A 27,966-nucleotide genomic window follows, 5' to 3' on the forward strand; every position below is an offset into this window, starting at 1 on the left:
AAGTATTTATATGCACAGAAAGAAAAAAATATATTATGTTAGGACAAATATCTGTCTTACTTGTGTCTAATAGGTAAATGTACTTGTTCTAACTTACATACAAATTCAACTTAGAACAAACCTATAGAACCTATCTTGTTTGGAACCCAGGGACTGCCTGTGTTATCTAATTTGTTACACAAGTTAGCCCCATCGGGTTGCTGCTAGTATGTCTATCTATGTAATAAAACTCAGAGGGCTCAATAACTAGCTTGAAGTCACACTCTTGTTAAGGACTCTTGTTTCACAAGAGTATAACCCATTCAAGAGAGCAGTTGGTCTAGAAATATTTTACCTCCTGGAACTCATAATCACATTATAGATTTTGGATCTGGGAGGAGACTGTAGTTACTCTTTTAGTATTAATCAGTACAACTGACTTCCAATCAGTTAGATTCGGTAGTAAGCCCAAAAAAGAGTAATTAACATGCTGATTTCTATCTCTATCAACACCCTACTAGCAACTCTACTAGTAATTATTGCATTCTGACTCCCCCAGACCAATACATATGCAGAAAAATCTAGCTCCTATGAATGCGGATTTTTTTTTTTAATTTATTCATTTTAGAGAGGAGAGAGAAAGGGGGAGAGAGAGACAGAGAGGGAGAGAGAGAGGAGAGAGAGACAGAGAAGGTGGGGAGGAGCAGGAAGCATCAACTCCCATATGTGCCTTGACCAGGTAAGCCCAGGGTTTTGAACTGGCGACCTCAGCATTTCCAGGTCGATGCTTTATCCACTGCGCCACCACAGGTCAGGCTATGAATGCGGATTTGATCCTATAGGGTCCGCGCGCGTCTTCCCTTCTCCATAAAATTTTTCCTAGTGGCTATTGTCTTCTTATTGTTCGACCTAGAAATTGCCCTTCTCCTACCCCTCTCCTGAGCGACCCAAACCAACAACCTCCCCACCATACTCATCATATCTCTACTTCTCATCTCCCTACTAGCCATTAGCCTAGCCTACGAATGATCACAGGAAGGATTAGAATGAGCTGAGTAATGATAGTTAGTTTAGAATAAAACAAGTGATTTCGACTCACTAGACTATGGCCCCACCCATAACTATTAAATGTCCTTGACCTATATAAACACAATATTAGCCTTCACAGTCTCCCTAGTTGGCCTATTAATTACTGCTCCCACATGATATCCTCACTACTATGCCTAGAGGGCATGATACTATCACTATTTATAATAATCGCTGTAACAATTCTAAACTCCCACCTAACCCTCACCAGCATACTACCTATTATTCTCCTAGTGTTTGCTGCCTGAAAAGCAGCCCTAGGACTGTCCCTATTAGTCATAGTATCAAAACCTAAACTTGCTACAGTGCTAAAAATTATTATACCAACAGTTATATTCATCCCCCTTACATGACTATCCAAAACTAACATAATATGAATTAATACAACAATACATGGCTTATTGATTAGCCTACTGTGCCTACCCCTGATCAACCAATTCAGCGATAACACCCTAAACCTCTCCCTAATATTTTTCTCTGACTCCCTGTCAATACCCCTCCTCCTCCCAACAACATGGCTTCTACCCCTGACAATTATTGCCAGCCAGTTCCACTTGACAAAAGAATCTGCAACATGGAAAAAATTATATGTTACTATACTCATCCTATTGCAAACATTCTTAATCATAACTTTTACAGCCACAGAACTAATTCTATTTTATATTTTATTCGCAGCTACCCTAGTACCAACCCTCATCATCATCACCCGCTGAGGGGGACAGGCAGAACATCTTAATGCCGGACTTTACTTTCTATTTTATACCCTAGTGGGCTCCCTCCCCCTGCTAGTAGCACTCACATGTATCCAAAACACCACAGGATCACTGAACTTCCTACTATTACAATACTGGACCAACCCTCTACAAAACTCCTGAGGCAACTCCCTCCTATGATTGGCCTGCATGCTGGCATTTATAGTAAAAATGCCCCTCTATGGACTCCACCTCTGACTCCCCAAAGCACATGTAGAGGCTCCTATTGCAGGATCTATAGTACGAGCCACAGTACTATTAAAACCTAGGGGGTTACGGGATATTACGAATCACAACCCTCCTCAACCCACTTACAAGTAATATGGCATATCCTTTTATAATACTCTCTCTATGAGGCATAATTATAACAAGCTCCATCTGCTTATGTCAAACAGACCTGAAATCACTAATTGCTTACTCATCAGTAAGTCACATGGCCCTAGTAATTGTAGCAATCCTTATCCAATCCCCATGAAGCTACATAGGAGCCACTGCTCTGATAATCGCCCATGGATTAACTTCCTCTATACTATTTTGCCTGGCCAATTCCAATTACGAATGAATTCACAGCCGAACTATAATTTTAGTACGCGGTCTACAAACTATCTTACCCCTTATGGCCTCTTGATGACTTCTAGCAAGCCTCACCAACCTAGCCCTCCCCCCTACTATCAATCTAATCGGGGAGCTGTTCATAGTTATAGCAACATTCTCTTGATCAAACATGTCCATTATCCTTATAGGACTAAACATTATTATTACCGCCCTCTACTCTCTGTATATACTGATCATAACTCAACGAGGTAAACACACCCACCACATTAACAACATCAAGCCCAACTATACACGAGAAAACACACTCATAGCAATACACCTAGTGCCCCTACTCCTCCTATCAATCAACCCAAAAATCACTTTGGTACACTATACTGTAAATATAGTTTAACAAAAACCCTAGATTGTGAATTTAGTAATAGGGTCTAAACCCCCTTATTTACCGAAGAAGTATGCAAGGACTGCTAACTCATGCCACCGCGCCTAAAACCGCAGCTTTTTCAAGCTTTTAAAGGATAGTAGTTATCTGTTGGTCTTAGGAGCCAAAAAATTGGTGCAACTCCAAATAAAAGCAATAAATCTATTTAACATATCAATTGTACTTGCACTGCTTCTGTTAACCATACCAATTGTAGCAACAGCCCTCAATTTAGATAAAAAACCAAATTACCCAAATTACATTAAGACCATAGTCTCATACTCCTTTGCAGCTAGCCTAATCCCGACCTTATTATTTATCAACTCCCACCAAGAAATAGTAATCTCAAAGTGACATTGAATTACAATTCAAACAATCAAACTGACCCTCAGCTTCAAGTTCGACTACTTCTCAATACTATTCATACCCATAGGATTATTCGTCACCTGGTCTATTATAGAATTCTCAATGTGGTATATACACTCAGACCCAAATATTAACTGCTTCTTTAAATACCTACTAATATTTTTAATTACAATAATAATCCTAGTAACCGCCAACACCTATTTCAACTTTTTATTGGCTGAGAAGGAGTGGGAATTATATCTTTCCTACTTATCAGATGATGGTATGGCCGTGCAGACGCCAACACCAACACCGCTGCCCTCCAAGCAATCCTATATAACCGAATTGGAGATATCAGCTTTATCGCCTCTATAGCTTGATTTATAGCTAACTCTAATACATGAGAACTTCGACAGATCTTTGCGCTAAATCTAGAAAACACAGACTTCCCACTAATGGCCCTACTCCTAGCTGCCACTGGAAAATCCGCCCAATTTGGGCTTCACCCATGACTCCCCTCTGCCATAGAAGGCCCCATACCCGTCTCTGCCCTACTACACTCAAACACTATAGTTGTCGCAGGGGTGTTCCTACTGATCCGATTCTACCCTATAATAGAAAACAATAAACTGGTACAAACCATAATTTTATGCTTGGGAGCAATCACAACCCTATTTACAGCAGTCTGCGCCCTTACCCAAAATGACATAAAAAAAATCGTTGCCTTTTCCACCTCCAGCCAACTGGGCTTAATAATAGTAACCATTGGAATTAACCAACCCCATTTAGCATTCCTCCACATCTGCATGCATGCATTCTTCAAGGCTATACTATTCATATGCTCCAGATCAATCATCCATAGCTTAGGCGATGAACAAGATATCAGAAAAATAGGAGGCCTATTTAAAACCTTACCCTTCACCATTACCGCCTTAATTATTGGAAGCCTTACCTTAACAGGCACCCCCTTCCTAACGGGCTTTTATTCCAAAGACCTTATTATTGAGGCTGCCAACACCTCATACACCAATGCCTGAGCCTTATTAATAACCCTCCTAGCCACCTCCCTCACAGCTGTCTGCAGCACCTGAATCATTTTCTTTGCACTTCTGGGACAGCCATGGTTCCCCACTCTTATTTTAATTAATGAAACAACCCGCTCCTGATTAACTCTATCAAACGCCTATTAATTGGGAACATTTTTGCAGGATTCCTACTATCGAACAATATCCCTCCAACCCCTCCCCCCCACAAATAACTATACCCCTCTACCTAAAGCTTACAGCCCTAGGAGTGACCCTAATAGGATTTATAATAGCCCTAGAACTAAACCAAATCACCTACAACCTAAAATTCAACAAACCATCAAACATATTCAAATTTTCCAACCTTTTAGGCTATTTTCCCACCATTATACACCGTCTCCAACCACTAATAGGCCTCACAATGAGCCAGAAATCTGCCTCCCTCCTAGTCTAATTGTATATATGGGACTTAGAGAGGTTATGTGACAGGCTCAAGGGTATCCATGTTAATAAATTACATTTATTTTGCAATGTAGAAAAGACATCCTTACTAATCTTATAGAAATTTTCTTATAGAAACTTTATGCCAGCCGATTTGAAAACTTAGGTTAAGTGGACAAATTCTTAGAAAGATAGAAAACACTTAAACTGACTCCAAAGGAAATAGAAAATCTGAAAAGTTTTATTTGTCCATGTGTTGAGAACTCAAGATTTTATTATAGGCTTTCATGTGTACAGCTTTGAGGTATGAACTCCAGGGGCAGTATTCCATTGAATGTGATCGTGCTTTATTTAGTGTGGTTTTTTGTTTTTGTTTTTTACTCAGTATTTTTAGTTTATTCAAACCATGTGTACTTATATAATCACTATACTCTAAGGGACTCTGAAAAGTCGTTAAGTTCACTTCATTGACTAATGTAGAAGACAAGTAGATAAAAATCTGTTTGGATTTGAAATAATTGAGTCATTGAGTCAGGACATACCAACTCTCTTTGACTAAATATTTAGAAGCCTATGATCAAGAGTCATTTCATTTAAGAAGTAGATAAAGCTTCTTGAATCCTTTGTGGAGGTAACCACATTTCCTACCCCACTGTACCCCTATTAACAGTCACTATCTACGTTATCTTTGTCAGCTTCCCTGTAAGACCTTGGTCTGGAGGTAGATGACGACTCAGAATAACAAAAGCAAACTGACAAGAATAACAGGAATGAAAGTCAGATAGCTTGGACAGATACTGGCAGAGAGAAGAACTGGGGGCAATAATGAGCAGTGAATTGACCTGAGTAAAGTCTGCACCATTAAAAAAGGCTCTCCCGGAGGATCTACACCCCAGAACAGCAGAGATAATGAGTCATTCATATGGGCCCTACGGAGATAAACTATTGGTTGAAATTTTTTACTATGAAAGTTATAAATCCAGAAAATATATTAACAATCAAAAGTAAAAATCATTTGAATCCCATAATTATTTTAGATTTTGTTTATTGATTTTTAGAGAGAGGGGGTGGGGAGAAGTGGGAAGCATCAATTTATAGTATGTAGTTTCTTCCTGTATGTGACTTGACCAGGCAAGCCCAAGGCCTCGAACTGATGACCTCAGCATTCCAGGTCAACGCTTTATCTGCTGCGCCACCGCAGGTCAGGTGAATCCCATAATTAAGAGAGAAATAATCCAAATTTGGTGTACATATATATGCAAAAAAAATATTTCTTAATTTTAAAAAAATTTAAAAAGATACTCTTTTTTTTTAATTTAGAAAGTTCACTTTAATGGGGTGACATTGATTAATACCAGTACATAGGTTCAGGTAAACTTTTCTATAGCATTTGAGAAATATTCTATACTAAATAGTGTTACAATCTTTTTCTCTATTTTTACTATAGATACTTCCTATATCAAAGTATCATTTGAAACCATGAATTTTCATGATTGCATAGCCATCCATCATATAGATAACCATATATCATAGACATTGATTCTAAGATACATGTTTATTTTCACATTTAATATCTCTGAAACCAGGATACATCTTACAATTGATAACATGCCATACTGTAAGTCCTAGATCTTTTTTATTTTAGTGTTACATAAAATAATGGTGCTTTAGTAGTGCCTTAGATTTGAAAAAATACAGTACACCATAATTTATTCACTACTGTTGAATGTATATTTAAATTGCCTTCAAAATTTTCTCATTATCAATAATATTAAATTTTCTCATTATCAAAATTTTCTCATGATTTCTTTAAACATAAATCATATTGCATATGTTTATTCCTTCTTGAGGGAAAACTTATTGATATGAATAACTGGATAAAAGAGAGTAAATATTTTGAAGTCCTTGATAGATAAATATTGCAAAATTCCTTTCCATGTATACCAATTTATGGTTCTAATAACAGTTGTATGACTTATGACTAATATATGCATCTTATTGTTCTCTGGCTAACACTTTCTTAGCAATGTGTTGTGATTGATTTGGTTTTATACCTTGTATTTATAATGCTGGGATTTTGCTTTTCAGATAAAGGAAACGAGAGATCATGTGCTGAAAATCTATGTGAACAAAATTGTACCCAGTTGAGTGAAGGAGGATTTATCTGCTCCTGTAGACCAGGGTTCAAAGTCAGTATTTCAGACAGGAACTCCTGTGACGGTAGAGTATATTTCCTCCAATTCCAATTAGGAGAAACTTGTACTTTTTTATGTTCTCTGCTCATTCCCTTGTATTAAACCACTCTTTCATTCTCTTAATGGGACTAAAATCATGGTGCTAGCTCATTAAAATACTCAGTTGCACCAGTAATTTTACTGGTAGAGGGTGTTGATCAGTTTCTTAATGCAATTGTAAGTTATAAATTAATAATATATATATATATATAACCATATATATATAAAACCAATGATGACAAATGTGAAGATCTGTTTTTGTCATTACATTCTTGTGTTGTGAATAAAACCTCAAAACTTGGGGATGCCAAGTACTTTTTCCTATGCTATCTTACCAGTGCTAGCAGGGTACTGGGCAGAAAGCTCACCTTCAGTAATATCTGTGAAATTAACATGATTCATGCACACCTCAGTGATGATGATGGCTGTTTATTGTATCACTATGTGAGATCAATTTTTTTTAAACAAACACAAGTCTTAATTGTTTAAAATCTTAAGTCAAACCATGTATTTATTACATACCTACTTATATCAGATATATAATTGAGTTTTAATATATAGCATTAGAAGATAGCTCTTCAAGATGGTAAGTGATGGGCATGATTTTATGTCTTTTATTATTTTAATTTACTGTTTCTAACACATGATGTGCCATACTCAGATGATTGGAACAGTTCTTTTGGAAGAAGAAGCTTAAGAACTCAATTCAGAAACCATATCAATTACTCTAATTCCCAAAGCTAGTTAGCAGAAGAAGAAATAGTAATAAACAACATCTGCTTCCTGAAAGAGAAAAGTTTGTTCTTCTCTTGAACAGAGTCAAATTATTTGGGTTTAAACCCTATCTTTATTGCTTACCAGCTTTGGAACCTTGAGTTTAATCATAGTCCATACCTCCTAGACTCTTTCTGGAAGATCAAATGAGGAGAAACAACATGGAAAGCACGTGAATTTGTACCTGAAACACTAAATTCTCTACAAATGTTGGTATTTGCTTGTTTTCATCTGCAGTCTTCACAGTCTTCATTGTTTATGAATATGGATTTAAACAAAGCAGGGTTTCTAAAGAATGGATGGGAGCAGATGTTGCATATTTGGTTTTATTTTGCCTACAGACATCAACGAGTGTGAGCAATTTGCGACGTGTCCACAGAACTGCCAGAATACCAAAGGAAGTTATGAGTGTTATTGTGCCGAAGGGTTCAGGTCCTTGGGTAGCATCTATGGAAATCGTTGTGAAGCCGATGGTATGATGGGTCAATGTTGGGATGAACTGACTCTTGAAGAAATAAATGCTGACGAGTATAATACATCAGAAAATAAACTTTAGACCTCAAGACTCATTTTTAACTCACCAGTTACTTCTCTTCTAATACCCACCCTGCCTCTTCTCTTCTCTCTATTCTGGACTCATTTTTAACTCACCAGTTAAAATGAGTGACTTATCTTCCAATACCCACCCTGCCTCTTCTCTTCTCTCTATTCTGGAGTTAGCCTCTTGTCCATCTTGATAAAAACTTCAGAAGGTGGTCAGGATGCTACCCTACAGAAGATAGAAACAATAAAAGCTAGAAGGAAACAACTAAAAGGGAAATTAATGAAGTGCTTTAGTTAGCTCTCACTCCCCTGAGATCAGGGTTTGAGGCTCTGTAATCCAAGATGGATCGCAAAAACATTCAACTGGGGCAAATCAAAGATACCTTGTTGACATATCCCTCCCCCCCCCGCCTTTTTTTTTGCTCATGGACTACTGATCACAGACAGAATGTGCCTGACACATTCATAATTTCAATCATTTGTTCTGCATTTTAGTTTAATGCCAGTATCTGAGAATCAGATCCCATAGGAAGCAGTTACAAATACTAGATAAAAATGAAACAAAGAGAAAGATTGTTCAGTCAGAAGTATTATAGTGCAAACTTCCAGGGGTCTGGGTTAAATCAGCATGTTCCAGTTAAGGGGCACTGTATAGAATTATATGATCTTACAGATTTAAATTTGAAGTTTGTACTAAGATTTAAGGAACTTGATAAGAAAATAGAATTTTATTTTGAAAACTAAAGTAAAATGGCTGTTTAATTTCTTCATGTAAGTTGGGCTTGTAATGCTTACATTTGACTGGCATACTTAAACGTTTTACTCTCCAAACATTTGGCACTGAATGAAAACTAGGACAGAGGCATTTGAACTGTTGGTCTGGTGATTAAGCAGCAAACTAAAAAGTGATTAAATCTTTTAACTAAAGAGATGACTGAAGTAAATTAGAATATTTATATAAAACAATAAATTTATAAAATCAACTTTTCAAAAGTTACTTAAATTCGATTCAATTGACATTAGGCAAGTATTTTAACCAAAAAAAGTAGACGACGCTACGCAGGATAAGTCACCATTAAAATAACTGCCTTAGGTAAACCAGAAAAATCACAAAGAAGCTGTTTTTTGTCTTTAGCTAGAAGTTAAATTGGGTCATGGAACTAATTTACCTGTTAAAAGAATCATAAAATCTGTCAGTACAGAGGCATGAGGACTTCCTGGTAAAACTTCAGTAAGACTATACATATTGTATTTCTTCTGTGAGATTGAATGTCTACAATCTTGTCTGTTTTATTGTCAGTGAATGAGGAAAAAGATCAGTGGAAAAGAGGACGCTTCCTAAGGGTCTCTCAGTCTTGCTTTGCTTTAAACTGTTGTCCACTGAGGACAAAGAATAAAGAACTGATCATGTCCCTAACACTTGAATGGAGTTAAGAATGTCCACTGTCGTGGATTCTGCAACCCTGTTGGATAGTCAGCTCTATCCAACTTGATTAGCAGAGATAGATTCCTATAAAAACTCATGTTTTTTCCCCCCAAGGGGGAAGGATACTTGCTATTTATATCTAACTTTATATATTAAAAAAAGTTCAGCTTGGCCTGTGGTGGCACAGTGGAAAAAGTGTCAACTTGGAACACTGAGGTGGCCGGTTCAAAACCCCAGGCTTGCCTAGTCAAGGCACATACAGCAAACAATGGACAACTAGAGTGAAGCAACTCTGAATTGATACTTCTCGCTCCCCCACCTCATAAAATCAATAAAAGTTCAGGTAGAAATCAAACAGATAAAGCTGCCCTTCACTTGTTTATAGGTAACCCTCCTTTGTTGCTACTTCCTGAAAACGTGAGAATTCGAAAATACAATCTCTCATCTGAGAATTACGCAGATTATCTTGAAGAGCAGGAACATATCCAGGCCGTGGATTATGATTGGGATCCCGAGGGCATAGGTCTCAGTGAGTATGAACTTTGGCATCTGTCATTGATATTAATGGAATTAATTGACTTATAAGGTGTTTGGCTTTGGGAAATTTATTTTTTAATGACTGAATTGTGTTGCACGAGTGGAAGAGGAAGCTCCTTCTAGCCAGGGTGCTCCAGACACGTGAGCATAGCTGGGGGTCCCAGCCTACATTTCCCAACTTCTCAACAATCCTTTTCCCGTTCCTGGGGGTTATCCTTTCTGAAACACTTCATATCTCTTTGATTAATATCTCCTTGTCTCTGCTCATGCAGATCTTGTTTTTCCCCACCACTGTGTACTTGGATGATTTCTGCTGAAACTTCAGACTCAGTTCAGATGTCACCTTCTCTACGATATTTTCTATAATTCTTCCTGGCATAGTTCTGTGATTGGTCACCCATGAGGCTATAGCATTTTATACCTGCTTTTCCTAAAGCACATTCTACATTCAGTTATAGTTAATTTGTCCGCAGATTTTTTTTTTTTTTTTTTCTTTTCTTTTCTTTTCATTTTTTCATTTTTCTGAAGCTGGAAACGGGGAGAGACAGTCAGACAGACTCCCGCATGCGCCCGACCGGGATCCACCCGGCACGCCCACCAGGGGCGATGCTCTGCCCACCAGGGGGCGATGCTCTGCCCATCCTGGGCGTCGCCATATTGCGACCAGAGCCACTCTAGCGCCTGAGGCAGAGGCCACAGAGCCATCCCCAGCGCCCGGGCCATCTCTGCTCCAATGGAGCCTTGGCTGCGGGAGGGGAAGAGAGAGACAGAGAGGAAAGCGCGGCGGAGGGGTGGAGAAGCAAATGGGCGCTTCTCCTGTGTGCCCTGGCCGGGAATCAAACCCGGGTCCTCCGCACGCTAGGCCGACGCTCTACCGCTGAGCCAACCGGCCAGGGCCAGTCCGCAGATTTTTTTCTCAACCCCTTAACCATATGCTTTTTGGAACCAGAGATTGAATCTAATTTGTGTCTACATGCCTAACACCTGACCCAACATCCAGTGCAGTGTATGTGGTGGGTGCTCAAAAAATTTAGTTTAGCCTGACCAGGAGGTGGCACAGTGAATAGAGCATCAGACTGAGATGTGGAGGACCCAGGTTCAAGACCCCGAGGTCGCCAGCTTGAGCGTGGGCTCATCTGGTTTGAGCAAAGCTCACCAGCTTGGACCCAAGGTCACTGGCTCAAGGGGTTACTCGGTCTGCTGTAGCCCCATGGTCAAGGCACATATGAGAAAGCAATCAATGAACAACTAAGGTGTCACAATGAAAAACTAATGATTGATGCTTCTCATCTCTCTCCATTCCTGTCTGTCTGTCCCTATCTGTCCCTCTCTCTGACTCTCTCTCTCTGTCTCTGTAAAAAATAAAAATAAAAATTAAGGAATGAAAAATTGAGTCTTTCAGTGCTCTGTACGGAGTGTGGGAGATGGTTAGGAGGAAGGAGTCGGAAAACTTGTCTTCTATGCCTTTCTCCCCCATCTCCTGGCTTTATGACCTTAAAAAATTGTACCAGTTCTCTGGATTGCCATTTCATATCTGTAAAATAAGAGCAGAAATCTTGTTCTGCCTGCCTACCTCTAAGAGTTGTTATGAAGATCAAATGAGATCATAGATGTGAAAATGCTTCGCAAACTATTGATAACTAGGCAATGTAAGTTTTATTTTTGTGTTTATACACAGTTATGCAACACACTTAGTTTTGTAAGAGTAGTATATACCTAGGAAATATATACTTTTAAAATGCCTGCTGTCCACTATCTTCTAGTTTGTACCTGAGACTTCTCATCTGCAAGGCTCCTTTCTTGTCACTGTTACTGAGTATGCTTTCAAACTCTCAACAGCTAGCCCTGGTTTATCTATGTATTCTATTTTGGAAACTAGAACTTGATCCTGATGAGAGTAAATAGGCTCTTGGCTGAAACATATTTTAATGAATGACCTTTAGATAAAGACAACTAAGTACATATCAGTGTTATCAATTGAAGCATTTGTAGCTTATAGCTCTTCAAATATGAGAGGTTTTGAGGTTTGATCATATTGGTATAATCAGATTTAGCATTATAGGAATAATGAGAAGGTATAGATGTCAATAAATAAACAGTACTTCACCTAATTAGACCCTAGTTCCTTTCTTACCTGATGTTCTTAACATGAAACTAACGTGTGTGTCTTGCCTCTGCAGGTGTCATCTATTACACTGTCCTAGGGCATGGCTCTAATTTTGGTGCCATCAAACGCGCCTACATCCCCAACTTTGAATCTGGCAACAATAACCGCGTACAGGTAGTTAACCTGGGCCTGAAATACATAATGCAGCCAGATGGATTAGCAGTGGACTGGGTTGGAAGGTACGTTTAGCATACACTCCCCTCTTGCTTATTCTGTTTACCCAGCCAGAGCACCTTCCTGCTCCTTTGGGCACATGAGTTAAGCTGGACCCAGATATGGGTACACTCAGCCACTGGTGCAGCTGGGTAGTGCCCAGGCTTGCTCTAGCCACCGTAACCATCTCTGCTTACCTCACGTGCCCGATAAATATTATCATTTCCCTTTATTCTATGTGTACTGTGAAAAAGTTTGGGAAAGAACAAAGGTCAAGATTCTATATTTATATCTAGGAGAACATTTTGCCAACAGATACCTGGATTCCAAAATTAACTTTTAGTATGGCGGGGCTGTTCATTTTGTGAAGAATTCTCACAATTCCCCCAGCAAAGCAATTGAGGTGAAACTCGTTTCTCTGTGGTAATTATTTCAGTGAGGAACAATCCACACCTGGTGTTTATAGCAGTCTATGTTGTCTGAACAGATTGGAAATTTGATGTTCCTGTTTAAACTTTGGGGTTTTTGTTAATAGAGATATTGGCTCCACTGTCCTCTTTTAGATTTTCTAGGATCCCAGGGAGCAGAACCACACATTGTAGATGATTCCTAAGTAAGAACCTCTAAATAGGTTTATCATAAGGTAGACACATGAGATGCAAACTGGTGTGGAAAAGTTGGTAAGCTCCATCTTTATTTAAGAGCCTTGCACTGGAGTGACATTTGTGGGAAAGCAATAACAGCATCAGAGCTCAAGCATTCATAGAATATGTCCTTGAAAATGAACTAACAATGGGAAAGTGTTTGAGAGGGAAGGCTCAGGGGCTTGCTGCTCTCTGGGAGAATGGAGAGTCATTTGCCATTTTCGCCCTTAAACAAACTAGTCTGGTGTTCTTATAAGACTTGATCATCTCTGAAGACGTTAATAAGGTCCCCACTGTACCTGTAGGCTAACAGGAGAGACTCATTTCAGCATTTTCTGCCAAGAAACAAGGTCTCAGAGTATCAGGAACTTAAAACTCTTGACTTTAGCACTTCCTCCTGAAAAGCAAGCAGGCAATGCCAGATGTGTCTTCCTGTTTGAAGTTTTACCTCTTCCTCAGCGTTAATAAGTGAGTTAAGAGAGGAATGAATATCTTTCTGCTTGTGAGAGACTGCGACCTGCAGTCTTAGGGACGGAAGAAGGAAGGGCAGGATGGCCTGGCTGAGTTTGTTATTTTGAAAGGTTATTTCCACTCATCCTTGAAACTGATGGCGGATTCCTGTTGATTCCAGTCGGGCTCTTGCCTTAGGTGGAAGCTGACTCATGAAGAAACAGAATTAAAGGGCCAGCCCCAAGGTGCCTAAGACTTCTACCTGAAAGTACACGTCCCATAATAACACTGATGTGAGGCCCACCATCAGTACTGATCCTGGCTGATTCAGCTGCTTTGGCTGATTACACAGGAGTGCCCTTCTTCCTTCCTCTCTCCACTTGTAACCTTCCAAAGATGTCCCCTTGGCAATCCAAGGAAGGGAGACTAGGCTCTGGTGGCTAGTATCTGAGTAGCTGTCTTGCCAGCTGGAACTTCCAAACTAAATGCTCTCATCTGCAAAACTCCTCTGTATAAATGACCAGTCAAGGTTTTTCAGTTGTTTGACTGTGTCCCTCTAAATTCAGGCATATTTACTGGTCAGATGCTAGGAGCCAACGGATTGAGGTGGCTAAGCTTGATGGAAGATACAGAAAGTGGCTGATTACCACCCAACTGGATCAACCAGCTGCAGTGGTTGTGAATCCCAAACTAGGGTAAGTACTTCGAGGGGTTTTTAATGTTCTATGTATTTTCTACTTGGATACTCAAACAATTACATGTATTTGGTTATTTTTTCCTAATTGTATTGAAATTGTCCTTGGACTTTTTTTGGAATGGCATGGATGACTATTTTCAAGAATTATAATAGGCCCTAAAGATCACTTAGGGCCAACCAGGCATCTGATCGATGCTGTGTGAGGGAAAGGCCTCTGGCCACATTTCTTCCAGACCCCATCTAAAATCCATGCATTCCTCAAAAGAATTTAAGGTTCAGTCTATACTTGATGATTGGTTTAGACTAGAGGCTGCAAAGTGGTAGCTAATATGGTCCATAGGCATATTTGATTTGAACTAACAGAGCTTTAAATTTTTTTTACTCGCTCACATTAAAAAAATTTTTTTTTTTAATTTGTATTTGGGGCTTGAAAAATCAAACTGACATTAGTTAGGTGTGCCTTCCCTCATGTCTTGAACTTTAGACAGGGTCTTGTTCTGCCCTTTACTTGACGTTTATAACAGCTGTGCTCCACTCATTTATCTTGTGTGCTTGATCCTTTACAGCTATTTGAAGTGGTGCTATTCCTGGTCTGCTCTGTTCTCCTATAATTAAGTCTTAATTGAATGTAATATAATACCTTTTAAAAGAATTAGAATGTAAGCTCCGTGAGAGAGGGAATCCTTGTTTTGGTCTCTGATACATCCCAAACACAGAACGGTGCCTCGCACACAGTCATTCCATAAATATCTTTTGAAGAAGGAACAGCTGTTGTAATTATGTCTATATTTTAAAGGGTCTCGATGTATGTCCTTGGGCAGGCTGGCCAGTTCTGTGGAGGAAGTACGGTTTTCAGGAAGGAGAAATCACAGATGCACTGGCTTCCCCTTTTCTCTCTCCATCTTCTAAAGTTTAAAAACAGCATCACTGAGCACTCCAAGAAAAACGGTCGATTTTCCTGTGGGAAGTCCATGCTTTACGTCAGGGGAGAAGCATCACTAAATGGAATACTGCAGTGAGGAAACCTTCTGTTACAGGCTTATGTACTGGACCGACTGGGGCAAGGAACCCAAAATTGAGTCAGCCTGGATGGATGGGCAGCATCGGAACATCCTGGTCGACGAGGACCTTGGCTGGCCAACCGGCCTTTCTATTGATTATTTGAACAACGACCGGATCTACTGGAGTGACTTCAAGGAGAAAACTATTGAAACCATAAAATACGATGGGACTGATAGGAGAATCGTTGCCAGTGCAGGTTAGAAATGGGGCAGAATTTAGTATGTTAAATAATCAATTAATATATTTCCAGACTGTTTGCCCATTTTCTCAGAAAGGAACCCTGATTTTAGGAAATGGTTTATATTGTTTCTTGAATTTCACTCCCCAAGCTCAGCTGCTGATTTAAATGCGTATGAACTCATTAGCAATTATTAAGTCCGTTTTGTTCTTTTTACTTAATTTTAAAAACTGCTGTCAGCAGCAGATGTTGAAATAACAGGAGTTTCTTGTTAGGTTGCCCTGTTAGAGGTGGCGCTCCTGTGTACCAATGGTCATCCATGGCTAACCACTTCTAGACACATTTGTTTTTAATGTGCTGCATTGTTTATTGTACATACCTGGAAACATCTAGAGAAAAAGAAATATTTAGTTTACTTATCTAGACTGCAGAACTGCAGCAATCCGGCACATACATACCAGGTTTTCCTGATAAGTGGTGTCTTGTATTCCAAGAAAAAAAAAATTCTGCCATACAAATTCTTTTCCAAAAGTAAAATACAATCAGCAACTTGACAGTGAGCAAGTCCCCTATGCTTTGTGTCGGCAGGTGGCGTGAACCTAGTCTAACTTTTGTTGCTTTGGTCCCCCAGAGCGGAACACTTTTGCGTTCTCAAAGACAGGAAGTCTGCCGACTGTACCTGGACTGTCAAGGCATTGTATTAGTGATGAGTTCAAGCAGAATGGAGTCTGACAGAGAGGTGGAGTCGGGCATTTCCTTTTCAGTAACCCCATTTTTTTCCTCTGTGCATAAGCAGCAATGGACCCTTACAGTCTAGACATCTTTGAAGGCCAGTTGTATTGGGTGTCTAAGGATAAGGGAGAAGTATGGACGCAGGATAAATTTGGGAAAGAAGAGAAAGAGAAAATGCTGACAGTGAGCCCTTGGCTCACTCAAGTTCGAATCTTTCATCAACACAGATACAATCAGTCAGGTAACCACTAACCTTGGACTACGATATTTCTCATTATTTCAAATCAATGGTTATATTGTTGGAAAATGGTAATGGATTATCATAGGCTGATCTCTGGTGCATGAAAGGTGTGTGTGTGTGTGTGTGTGTTTATTGGAGGTTGAATGAAATTATGTACAACACCAATGGATATGTAGTAAAAATATGTCAGTCCTTGCTGTTTGGAGTTATGAGTATGAACTTGCAGGCCACAGAATCCAGCAGGCATCAGACTCCTGCTGGCTGTGAGCTGGATCAACAAGACACAAAATGGGTTTCTCGAATAGCATCGGTTTCACCTACTTTTGTAACCAGGCTAGTCAAGTGATCTTGAGCTGCGTGAGCCTTAGTCTAATGCAGGGGTAGTCAACCTTTTTTTTTTTTTTTTTTTGTATTTTTCTGAAGGTGGAAACGAGGAGGCAGTCAGACTCCCGCATGCACCCGACCGGGATCTGTCGGCACGCCCACCAGGGGGCAATGCTCTGCTCCTCTGGGGCGTCGCTCTGTCGCGACCAGAGCCATTCTAGCACCTGGGGCAGAGGCCAAGGAGCCATCCCCAGCGCCCGGGCCATCTTTTGCTCCAATGGAGCCTCGGCTGTGGGAGGGGAAGAGAGAGACAGACAGGAAGGAGAGGAGGAGGGGTGGAGAAGCAGATGGGCGCTTCTCCTGTGTGCCCTGGCCGAGAATCGAACCCAGGACTTCCGCACGCCAGGCCGACGCTCTACCGCTGAGCCAACCAGCCAGGGCCAGTAGTCAACCTTTTTATACGTACCGCCCACTTTTGTATCTCTGTTGGTAGTAAAATTTTCTAACCGCCCACCGGTTCCACAATAATGGTGATTTATAAAGTAGGGAAGTAACTTTACTTTATAAATTTATAAAGCAGAGTTACAGCAAGTTAAAGCATATAGTAATAATTACCAAGTACTTTATGTTGGATTTTTGCTAAGTTTGGCAGAATAAATCTTTATAAAACAACTTACTATAGTTAAATCTATCTTTTTATTTATACTTTGGTTGCTCCGCTACTGCCCACCATGAAAGCTGGAACGCCCACTAGTGGGCAGTAGGGACCAGGTTGACTACCCATGGAATGCATTTTTACCCCATCTCCTTTCCCTCATTTTTTTTTAAGAAAGAGAGAAAGAGAGAGAGACAGGTGGGGGAATGAGAAGCATCAACTCGTAGTTGCTTCACTTAAGTTGTTCATTTATTGCTTCTCATATGTGCCTTGACTGAGGCACTCAACTCGAGCCAATTGACCCCATGCTCAAGCCAGATGGGCCTGCGCTCAAAGCCAGTGACCTCGAGATTTCAAACCTGGGACCTCACTGTCCCAGGTTGGTGCTCTATCTACTGTGCCATTGCTGATCAGGCAGAATTTTGCATGTCTCACAAGTTCCCAACCGATGCTGATAGGGATCACATTCTGAGAATCCCTGCTCTAGGCCTTACTCAAAGTGTGGGCCGTGGATCGGTAGCGTTGGTTTTATACAGGAGCTGGTTAGAAATGCAGTTCTCTCTGGTTCCACCCCAACCCTTTGGAATCAGGTTTTGTATTACATTAAAGTTTGAAAAGTTCTCCTCTAGAGAACTGATGACATGTTAATGGGATAGATCCTGAGCAAGGCTTCTGGAATACCCCTTTTTATTTTATTGCCATGCCTTCTCTATGGTTACATTTTGGGTGACAGAGAATCAGGATCACAGAATGTTAGCCTGAGAAGGAATTTAGAGATCATCTAATCCTTGGATAAATCATAATATATGCAAAGGTAAAGGTAGAATATGTTTATTACCTGAGAGACTTTTCATGGTAGTAATGGAGTCCCAGACCAATTTAAGTATGAATTTCTGTGACTGAGCATCCACCATTGTGAACAGCTCCCAGCTGATTCCAATAATCACAGGTTCCTTACAAATAAGAAAACTGAAGCCTGAAAGGAAATTCTCCTTGAAGGGTAAGGGTGGAAAGCACATCCAATGTAAGCTTTGGATGGACTGCACATTATGACCTGCCCAAATTTGGGTAGTGACAAATCTTGATATAATAATGGAGTCTTAGTGTTCTTTTGAACTATCTCAAATTGCTTAGCGCCGATGGTGTTTGAGGTTGTGCAGTGATCAGACACCTATCTTTCAAACTTGCTGGGGCAATAGAGGAGATAGGGATGCCAATAGGAAATGTGAGTGGTGCATAGGTGGGGTGGAGGGCACAGGGAGAGGCTGTGCCACTTTGGTGGGGTGGTTGGGGTGGCAGTATGAACGCGGGTAAGTAGCCAGGTGGTAGGTGGCCAGAGGTGTTGGAGGTCACCTGTCAGGGCCACATCTCAGTCTATGGGCATGTCCTTGGTTGGGGTATGCATTTCTTTCTCAGAACCTCATCTGTTGGTCTCATCTGCTTTCCAGTGCCCAACCACTGTAAAAACGTCTGCAGCCATCTCTGCCTCCTGAGGCCCGCAGGATACAGCTGTGCCTGTCCCCAGGGCTCCACCTTTGTAGAGGGGAGCTTCACCGAGTGTAATGCAGGTAAGAGCACAGGGGCCTGGGAGAGCTGCTGCCTTCTTTAGCAGGTTCCACATCGGTGCTTCGCCTCCTTCAGGAGCCCGGAGAATCCTGTTCACGGGGTCCTTTGCAGAACGGAGTGGTGATGGCTGGAAGGAGAGATGAGAGGCGGAAGGACCGGGAACAGAGTAGGACCTAAGGTGCCAAACACTGTGTTCTGATAATTTCAGGAAGTTATTTGCTAAGATATGTAGGGATAGATTCACTGCCCATAAGTCTACAGTTGTATTGTTTTGCAAAAACATTTTGAAAACTGAATTTTTTGTAAGGTCTCTGTTTCCTCCCTCCACCCCATACTGAGTGACTATCACCCCTGAATCCATTCAGCCTTAACTGGATTTGCTCAGGCAGAAGACCAGGTACCTGGGGGGGGGGGTACCTTATATAGTACCGGGGAGGGGGGTTACAGGAGGTTTGCTGTTCTTCTCACAGGTTCATTTCAAAGTTTTGGCAAGTGCAAAAGGACCACAGTTTAAAATGTACTTTGTGCTATGGGGAGATGGAGGCTAGAGGAAGAAATACTACCGATGATTATGCATGGCAAGACATTTCTTCAATGTTTCTTAAATTAGGGAGCTAATAGCCATAGGGAATAACTAGTGTCTATAACTAGTACTCAATGCTTGATACTTATCCAATTATCCTGCAGTTCACTAGTGACCCATGGCTCTCATCCCCCAGTTTTAGCCGCTAGGGAAATGAAGAGGCATAACCACCTTTTACCACCAGGGGGAGGAAGCAGTTAACAAGGCACTACCTTTTGACTGTTGGCTGAAAAGTTGGCAGGCGAGTTTACAGAATGAACTCTGGGGGAAGAAACTGCTTCCCTCTGCCTCTCTTCCCCTATCCCCACTCACATCCCAGTGCTACAGGAGAAATATTTGTAAGGTTACAATATTTAACAATATTTTAAACAAAATGATAATTTAAAGCTTTTAAGATTTGTTCTATGCTTCTATGCTGTAGATGGATTGTTCTGACATTTATTAACCATCTCACATTGAAGGAGAGATGTTGTCCAGGTTGTCACCTCATCTACTTTGCTCATTTACATGTCTTATCCAGTGGATTATATCCGTATTCTTGTTTAAAAGAACTTATCAAAGTAAGCATGTTAATGATAGTAGTCACTCCATCAGGGACTTGGTGTGGTATGTTAATGAATTTATTTGATAAGTATTTATCGAGAGCCTACTAGGTGCTAAGCACTGTTCTAAGGGCAGGAGATAGTGAACGAAACAGACAAATCCCCTGCTCTTGTTGAGCTTATACTCTAATAGAACAATAAATAAAGAATTTAATAAGTACACGATGTCAGGTGGTAAAAGTGAAAGGAGAAAATGCAAGCAGGGTAAGAGGGTTGGGGTGGGATGGGGGTGGGAGAAAGAGCTCTGGGAAGGCCTCTCAGATAAAAGGAACTTTGAGAAGAGACTCAAATTGAGAGACTGTGCCAGAGGGTATTCGAAATCCTTAAATAAACACACAGGTGGTAAATACTTCCTGAGTATCTTCTCATATAAGACAGGAAACACTGATGACCCAGGAGGCACATCCAGGGAGCACTTAGGGCCTGAGCTGGAGCAGGGACCCAGAGCAAGGGCAGTCTTGGAAGACTTAAACAATGAGATCTTTAACGAGTTGTCCATCAAGCATCCATCAATATCTGTGTCAGTGTGTCTGTTTATTGATGGATGGTTCACTGATGCTTTGGAGCCCTTAGTTGGAGTTTGGAGGTGGGCCTAAATTAAACTCTTGCTTTCAACAGGGTTCACAGAGAAGAATTCTGAACACTTCAACTGTCCTAAGAGATTTCTTTACCACAGTTTCTTTGAACTATTAATGTACACTCTGGAGTCTAACATCTCTCCACTGTTTTGGTGAAGAAATGCTATACATTGCCCCCCTTTCCCCCACCAAATATATGTTACTCTCTAAGACCTTATTATTGATAAGAAAATTCATCTGACTTAGGGGGAGGTGATGTTTTTATAGGGAGACTAACTAGCTGCCCTGCCTCCAGCCCCGAGCCCTCACTCTGACCCTGGGCTGGAAGCAGGTTTGCATGGTGCGGTGCTTTTCTAAGTGCGGCTGACTGACACGCGCATGGCTTTCCCTTTCTACAGCTGTCGAGAATGCTATCGTCATGCCCTCCCCATGCAGGTGTATGCACGGAGGAAATTGCTATTTTGATGAGAATGACCTCCCCAAATGCAAGTAAGTCAAATGTTGAGGTCTGAGCTGTAGGATTTGCCTCTTCTAGGAGAAATCAAGACCTTAAAGTAGCCAGATAAACAAGTACAGGAACCTTACCAGTTCACTAATTGTCCCATCTTAACCACTTTGCCCTCTCCTGGGGAGTCCACAGAGAACGAAGGCAGTGTTTTTCAAACTATACTGCACGTATGAACCACCTGGGGTCTGGATCAAATGCCCATCTTGTTCACAAGGTTTCCGTGTTTCTAACAAGCTCCTGGGGGTGCCACAGAATTATTGTGGACCGCACTTTGGGGCAGTGGGTAGTTAGAGAAGTAACAACACCACGTTTTCCTACTCACCTGGCATTGTCATTTGCAACTGGATGGTGGGAGAGGCTGCCAGCAGAGCTGCTTCCAGACAAGGCACAGGTGATGAGCAGAAACCCAGCTTCAGAATTGGGAAGAAGAGAATTATCAAAAAAGCTCTAACACAGAACAACATGAATAAAGGTCTTTAAAAAATATTTAATGAAAACACATCAAAGGAAAGAACTCAATCAAGGTTCCCATTTTTACTCTTGAAGGAAAAACTCCATGGATTAGAGGTGACACCGGGAGGTTTGTTTGATGAGGCTGATCCTGTCTGTAGATGCCACAGCCATTCCGTTGAAAGTGAATTTCCAAAGTCAGGTTATTGTTCATTCTGTTCCTCCTCTCTTGGCAGAATAAACAAAAGTCATTCTGGATATATTGTCTGTTCAGTATAGAATTTACTAAATCAAACCTCTCTCTACCTGAAAATGAAATTGCAATAGATGCCTAAGAAGGCAACATCTTGAGAACAATTCTTTTACTTTCAGGTGTGCTAGCGGCTACATGGGAAATTACTGTGAAGTAGGGCTTTCCAAAGGCGTTTCTGCAGGAACAAGTAAGTTTTTTTTTTTGTTTTTGTTTTTGGTATTTTTGTGAAGCTGGAAACGGGGAGAGACAATCAGACAGACTCCCGCATGCGCCCAACCGGGATCCACCCGGCACGCCCACCAGGGGCGAAGCTCTGCCCACCAGGGGGCAATGCTTTGCCCCTCTGGGGCGTCGCTCTGCCACGACCAGAGCCACTCTAGCGCCTGGGGCAGAGGCCAAGGAGCCATCCCCAGCGCCTGGGCCATCTTTGCTCCAATGGAGCCTTGGCTGCGGGAGGGGAAGAGAGAGACAGAGAGGAAGGAGAGGGGGTGGAGAAGCAAATGGGCGCTTCTCCTATGTGCCCTGGCCGGGAATCAAACCTGGGTCCCCCGCACGCCAGGCCGACGCTCTACCGCTGAGCCAACCGGCCAGGGCCTGGAACAAGTAAGTTTTAAGAACATGAGCAACCGGGATCTACTTCACACAGTACCTAAACTGAATGCTGTTTGTGTTCTGTTGAACTTAGTCTTTGAAGAATGAATGACGAATGAGTGGTCCTAGTCCCCGTCTTCTACTGCTAAGACGGGCTCTTCCCCTTTGCACATTAATGTGTTCGCTTCTTCCCTCCTCGTTGGCAGCCATGGCCGTGCTGTTGACAATCATCCTGATCATCATCATTGGAGCTCTGGCGACACTAGGATTTTTCCACTACAGGAAAACTGGCTCCCTTTTGCCCTCTCTGCCCAAGCTGCCAAGGTCAGTTTCATTATGTGAAATATTGATATTAAAAGCCTGGGGGATATGACCATATGAAAACACACAGTTGTTTGGTTTTTTTAAATTAAAATAGCACAATACACCGTTCACCTATTCTGCAGAAACACAAAGTAGTGAAATTAAAGCAGTCACTTCAAATCACAACTTCTTAATCAAGCTCTGCTTTGAAGCCTGAGTGCAAATCCCATTTTATAGTCCAAATGGTTCTGCTTGCTGGTGGCACTCGGGGTTGGCGAGCAGAGCCGGGTCCGGGGGTCCAGGTTTATTCCTGTGAGTGTCAAGCTAGCTCTCGCTAGATATCAAGGTTGAACACTTCCGGGTGGCGAAGGGACCTTACTGGCATGTTTGATGTGTGAGTTCTGAGTGGGAATTGAGCATTTCCTTTTAGTGAGACTTTGCAATGTGGAGGAAAGGGTTCTATTGCGAAAGGCAGTCACAAACAACAGTAACACCGTTTTGATGACTTCTTTTCAGCTTAAGCAGCCTTGTCAAATCTTCTGAAAATGGAAGTGGGGTGACCTTCAGGTCAGGGGCCGATGTTAATATGGATATCGGAATATCCGGTTTTGGGCACGAGTCTGCTATTGACAGAGCAATGGTGATGGTGAGTGTGGTTTCAAAGTGACTACAGGTTGTGATTTTTACTGTTTGTATAAAGAATAAAGTTAACCTAGAAAAAGAAAAGATGGTATGTGTCTCAGAATAAACTCTTCACTATACAAAGTTAAGAAACATTAGGTTTGTTGCAGAGATGTGTCTAAGGATAGTTATAAAATTGAAACTTACCCTTGCTCTATGCCACACTATTAAATTGAAATCTTATACAGTCTTAATTAAGTTTAATTATAATATTAAATAGCTTTATGATTTTGGGGAGAGGAGAGAGAGAGAGAAAAAACAATACTATCATTTTATTTGATGATTTTTTTGTATGTTTTTAAAACTTTTTATATTTTTAAAGAAGGGAGTAGGAAAATATATGTTTCTTAGTGTTGTTTATTTTTCCCACCAATGTACAGCCATGGAATAAACAGTGATTTTAGAGTCAGTGATTGATTCAAATAACAACTCTGCTGCCTTCTGAGTATGTAATTACAGGCATGGAGCTTGAGCTCTCTGAGCCTTACTGCCCCCATCTGTAAAATGGATACAATAATACCTCCTGTGAGGACCACGTGGATATTTCACAAATGAACTAGTACAGTATAATTAGTATAGGGAAGTCATTTTCGGTATTCTGCCTTTCCCCCAAAGCTTTCATTTTTGCCCCTGCCTAAAAGCACATTATACATTCTTTCTTCTTTCCCCCTCCTTCTTCTTCTCCTCTTTGCTTTTTTCCAACCAGCCACTCTTTCCTCTCCTGTCCAAACCCAATCCCAGTGAGTTATTTGTAACAGGCGTCCTAGATATAGGAAGAGTGTTTACGTTTTCTTGCGTTGATTGGTTGGTGTATTATGTTACTTCACATCAGTGCTTTTCAACTGGTGAGCCACAAGAATTTTTAAAACATGCAATACCTGGCTATTTAATCAGGAGCACTGAGTGCTTTCCTTTAGATTGTCAGATTTAGAAATGATAGTCAACACAAGAGCTGATTTATGTGAATGAATCAAAATTAGACCTATTATTTTGTTGGATCGGCAAAAAAATAACACGTTTTGGTGTATCACAGAATTTTAGTAATTAGTTTATGTGTGCCATGCAATGAAAAAGGTTGAAAGTCACTGCTTTACATAATGGTTTGCCATATGAAGATCTTGTGTCTCTGCTGAGTTTTATTTATTTATTTTGGCAATTTGGGGAGGGTGAATTTGACAAAGCCTCCAGCATGTCTCTAGGCATGAGAGGAACACCTTCCTCTATGTGTGAACCTGATCGATTTGGTATGATTTTTTTTTTCTTTTGTCAGAGTGATCACTTTACCATGGAGATGGGGAAGCAACCCATAGTATTTGAAAACCCAATGTATACAACTAGGGACAGTGCGGTCAAAGTGACTCAGCCAACCCAGGTGAGAAATCTCAGTCCTTCCTTTCAGGTGCTGCTGCTGCTGGCTCTTGGTCTACTGACTCGTGACTGCCCTCCTGGGGGCCCCCTCACCTTCCCTCACCTGGGAGGGAGCGCGGGGTCCAATCCTCACTTCACTGTCTGCAAGGACAGGATTTACCTGAGGATGTGGGTCCTGAATACACAGTTGCACAGTTATTGAGGTTTGGCGGCCATCCTGGGGGTCCTGACGGAGAACCTTTCCATTCTGGGTGGTTGGAGCACAGGACTCATTTGGAGTCCATTCAGGGGCTTGGCAAACATGGTTCCTGACACACACACACACACACACACAGGCTCCCTGTAAATATCAGTGAAATGAATGAGTAAATAATTGTCAGGTCATTACGCAGAGATTGGTGGGGGAGGGGGGGCTGGATGCACTCTTTGGGTTCTCCCTGCTACCACAAATGTGTGCTTTGAGGTGACTTCCCTATGCTTGCCTTTCTCATACTTTTTTGAAAAGTAAAAATGTCTCCAAAGTTGAGCAGCAGATATCTAAATTTCTTTGGTGCAGCCCCAGTCCTCAGTCTTCTTTAAGGGGGCAGGGAGACGAGGCAGCAGGACGGTGAGAGGCACACCTTTTCATCAGGTCAGGATCAATGGCCCCAGCACCACTTCCGTGCCTGTCAGCCTGCACTTCCTTTGCCAAAACAACTACGGCCTCAGTGAAATGCAGTTTTATTGTTAACACCTAGACTTCTTTTGTACTCAGAAGACAGGGGTACATTTTAATACAAGATAGAAATGTTTATTTTATGAATAGATTTCTTAAGATCAGAAATATTTGAATCTTGAAAGCATTTTGCCTAATCCTTTGATATCCAAATAGCAAAACTTTAGTCACATGATAAATAGATATGACATTTCATTTGATATTTTCACTTGAAATAAAATGAGGCTATGTTTACAAACACATACCCATGTTCAAGAAGGAATGAAATGGTGAATGCAGAAATACGGAAAAGGAGTGAATTTCTTCCTGTAATTTATTGATTATATACACATGATAATGTGGGCTTAAGAGGGAATGTTTGAAGAAATATTAATTCCATTATGCTTCATTTAAAAAATTCAACCCCTGGTAGTTACAGAATAGTCACAGAGATATAAATTACAGCATAGTGAATATAGTCAAAAATATTGTAATGACTTCGTATGATGTCAGGTGGGTACTCGAAACATTGGGGGACCACTCTGTGAAGTAACCATTATACTATAATGGTCTAACCATTGTACTATAATTAATACAGAATAATATTAAATGTAAACTATAATTGGAAAATATATATATATATAAATTTAACCCGTGTTAAGCAGTTCTCTAAAGTTATTAATTTTATTCTATGCAAAGATAAGATTCTCAGTTCACCAATGACTTTGGGAATAAAGTCATGCTGTTCTAGGATTTTGACTACCAGTGCACAACCAGAGTATATCTTATCTAAAAAAAAATGGTCGATAGTGAGAACAAGGGGACATAAAGAAAATAATAGTAATCACTATTACCAGTGGTAGATGTATTTGCCTCCCGGGATTAAGGCATAAGATAGATGGCTTGCTGGTTGGTGCTCTAGATTTGGGGGAGATTCCTGGGCCCTGGGGTCAGTCTCATAATAAAATTGGTGCCTGACCAGATTTGTGGGGAAAACAGAACATAAGACTTGGTAAGAAACTTTACAGCAAAAATCCTTTCAAAACTGGAAAATAGCTTCTATATATTTGCACAGGTGACTGCATCTGAAAGTGTGGATAACAAGAACTATGAAAGTCCCATAAACCCTTCTGAGGTAGCTCCAGACACAAAGCCAACTTCCCCAAGTGCTGATGGGACTCAGGTAATGGGCTAACCTCTGAAACGGTATGGAATTTGGAGAGGATTTTGGACTTGCTGGGTTTATTTATCCTGGGCAAACAAGGGAGGCCCCCAAAGGCTCATAGATCCCAAGATCTGTAGGCAGTTCAAAAAGATAATTTCTTTGTTTGTTATCCCAGTCCAATACTCTATCCATTGTGTCACCACTGGTCCTGCTAAAAAATAATTTCTTAAAAATCACAAGTCAAAGGTGACAGAAGACAATTTGACTTTGGGTGATGGGTATGCAACATAATCAAAGGTCAAAATAACCTGGAAATGTTTTCTCTGAACATATGTACCCTGATTTATCAATGTCACCCCATTAAAATTAATAAAAAAATAAAAAAGTAAAAAAAGTCACAAGTTGGAAATTTTCCCACCCAATACCGTATTTCCCCATGAATAAGACGCACCTTAATTTTGGGGCCCGAAATTTGAAAAAAAAATATTACATAAGGTTATTGAACTCGTTTTATTCATCGTAAAATTCATACAACTCATCACTGTCAAAACTCCCATCTATTAATTTGTCCTCATCTGTGTCTGATGACGAATCACTGTCTTGTTCCATTTATGGCATTTGAAATGCCACAACCACAGCATAAGATACACCCAGTTTTTAGACATCAAATTTTTCGAAAATGGGTGCATCTTATACATGGGGAAATATGGTAAATCTACATTCCAGCATTGAAATGGGAATGATGTTCCTTGTGACATGGGAAATCATGCCCAAAAGAAGGGCACAGGCTTCTGGATGCAGCCTCTTCAGACCAGAGGTGTTTAATTTGAGAAAATGACTTATTATGAATGAAGAGCTCACTGTGTCAAGGATACATATAGAAGACCCCTTTCTTTCCTGGGTAAAGCAGCTTTTCTACAGTGTACATCTTTGTTCCCTGTAGTAATGTATATGGTTCTTAGTTCTACTGCTGTTACCTATGTTTACCACTAGATGGCGTTAATTTATACCCTCTTCATCTATCTGTTCCATCAACCAACATTATTGCCCTCAATATGCCGGGCACAGTATTTAATACTGGATATTAAATGAGGAAAGCCCCCACTAGACAGAGATTTTTATTTCTGAAGTTCCCTTAATTTCTTTATATTATTTGGTCTATAGAGAGAAATTTGATAAATATATAAAACTTTGTATTGATATTCA

At 40.7% G+C, this 27,966-nt stretch overlaps 1 protein-coding gene across 1 annotated transcript in view; it reads left to right on the forward strand.

The window, feature by feature from the left end:
* Positions 1 to 27,966, forward strand: part of LRP2 (LDL receptor related protein 2) — a 255,526-nt gene that overhangs the window by 223,002 nt on the left and 4,558 nt on the right. The window contains exons 64-77 of the mRNA XM_066279296.1: positions 6,690 to 6,821; positions 7,951 to 8,082; positions 9,964 to 10,107; positions 12,296 to 12,461; positions 14,096 to 14,224; positions 15,264 to 15,484; positions 16,263 to 16,439; positions 18,867 to 18,986; positions 21,146 to 21,236; positions 22,078 to 22,145; positions 22,756 to 22,873; positions 23,369 to 23,498; positions 24,804 to 24,905; positions 26,671 to 26,778. Coding sequence (XP_066135393.1) covers positions 6,690 to 6,821; positions 7,951 to 8,082; positions 9,964 to 10,107; positions 12,296 to 12,461; positions 14,096 to 14,224; positions 15,264 to 15,484; positions 16,263 to 16,439; positions 18,867 to 18,986; positions 21,146 to 21,236; positions 22,078 to 22,145; positions 22,756 to 22,873; positions 23,369 to 23,498; positions 24,804 to 24,905; positions 26,671 to 26,778 — 1,838 coding nt within the window. The remainder of the gene's footprint in view (positions 1 to 6,689; positions 6,822 to 7,950; positions 8,083 to 9,963; positions 10,108 to 12,295; positions 12,462 to 14,095; positions 14,225 to 15,263; positions 15,485 to 16,262; positions 16,440 to 18,866; positions 18,987 to 21,145; positions 21,237 to 22,077; positions 22,146 to 22,755; positions 22,874 to 23,368; positions 23,499 to 24,803; positions 24,906 to 26,670; positions 26,779 to 27,966) is intronic.

The sequence above is a fragment of the Saccopteryx bilineata genome, chromosome 5 (genome assembly GCF_036850765.1).
Source record: "Saccopteryx bilineata isolate mSacBil1 chromosome 5, mSacBil1_pri_phased_curated, whole genome shotgun sequence".
In the NCBI taxonomy this organism is placed as follows: domain Eukaryota; kingdom Metazoa; phylum Chordata; class Mammalia; order Chiroptera; family Emballonuridae; genus Saccopteryx; species Saccopteryx bilineata.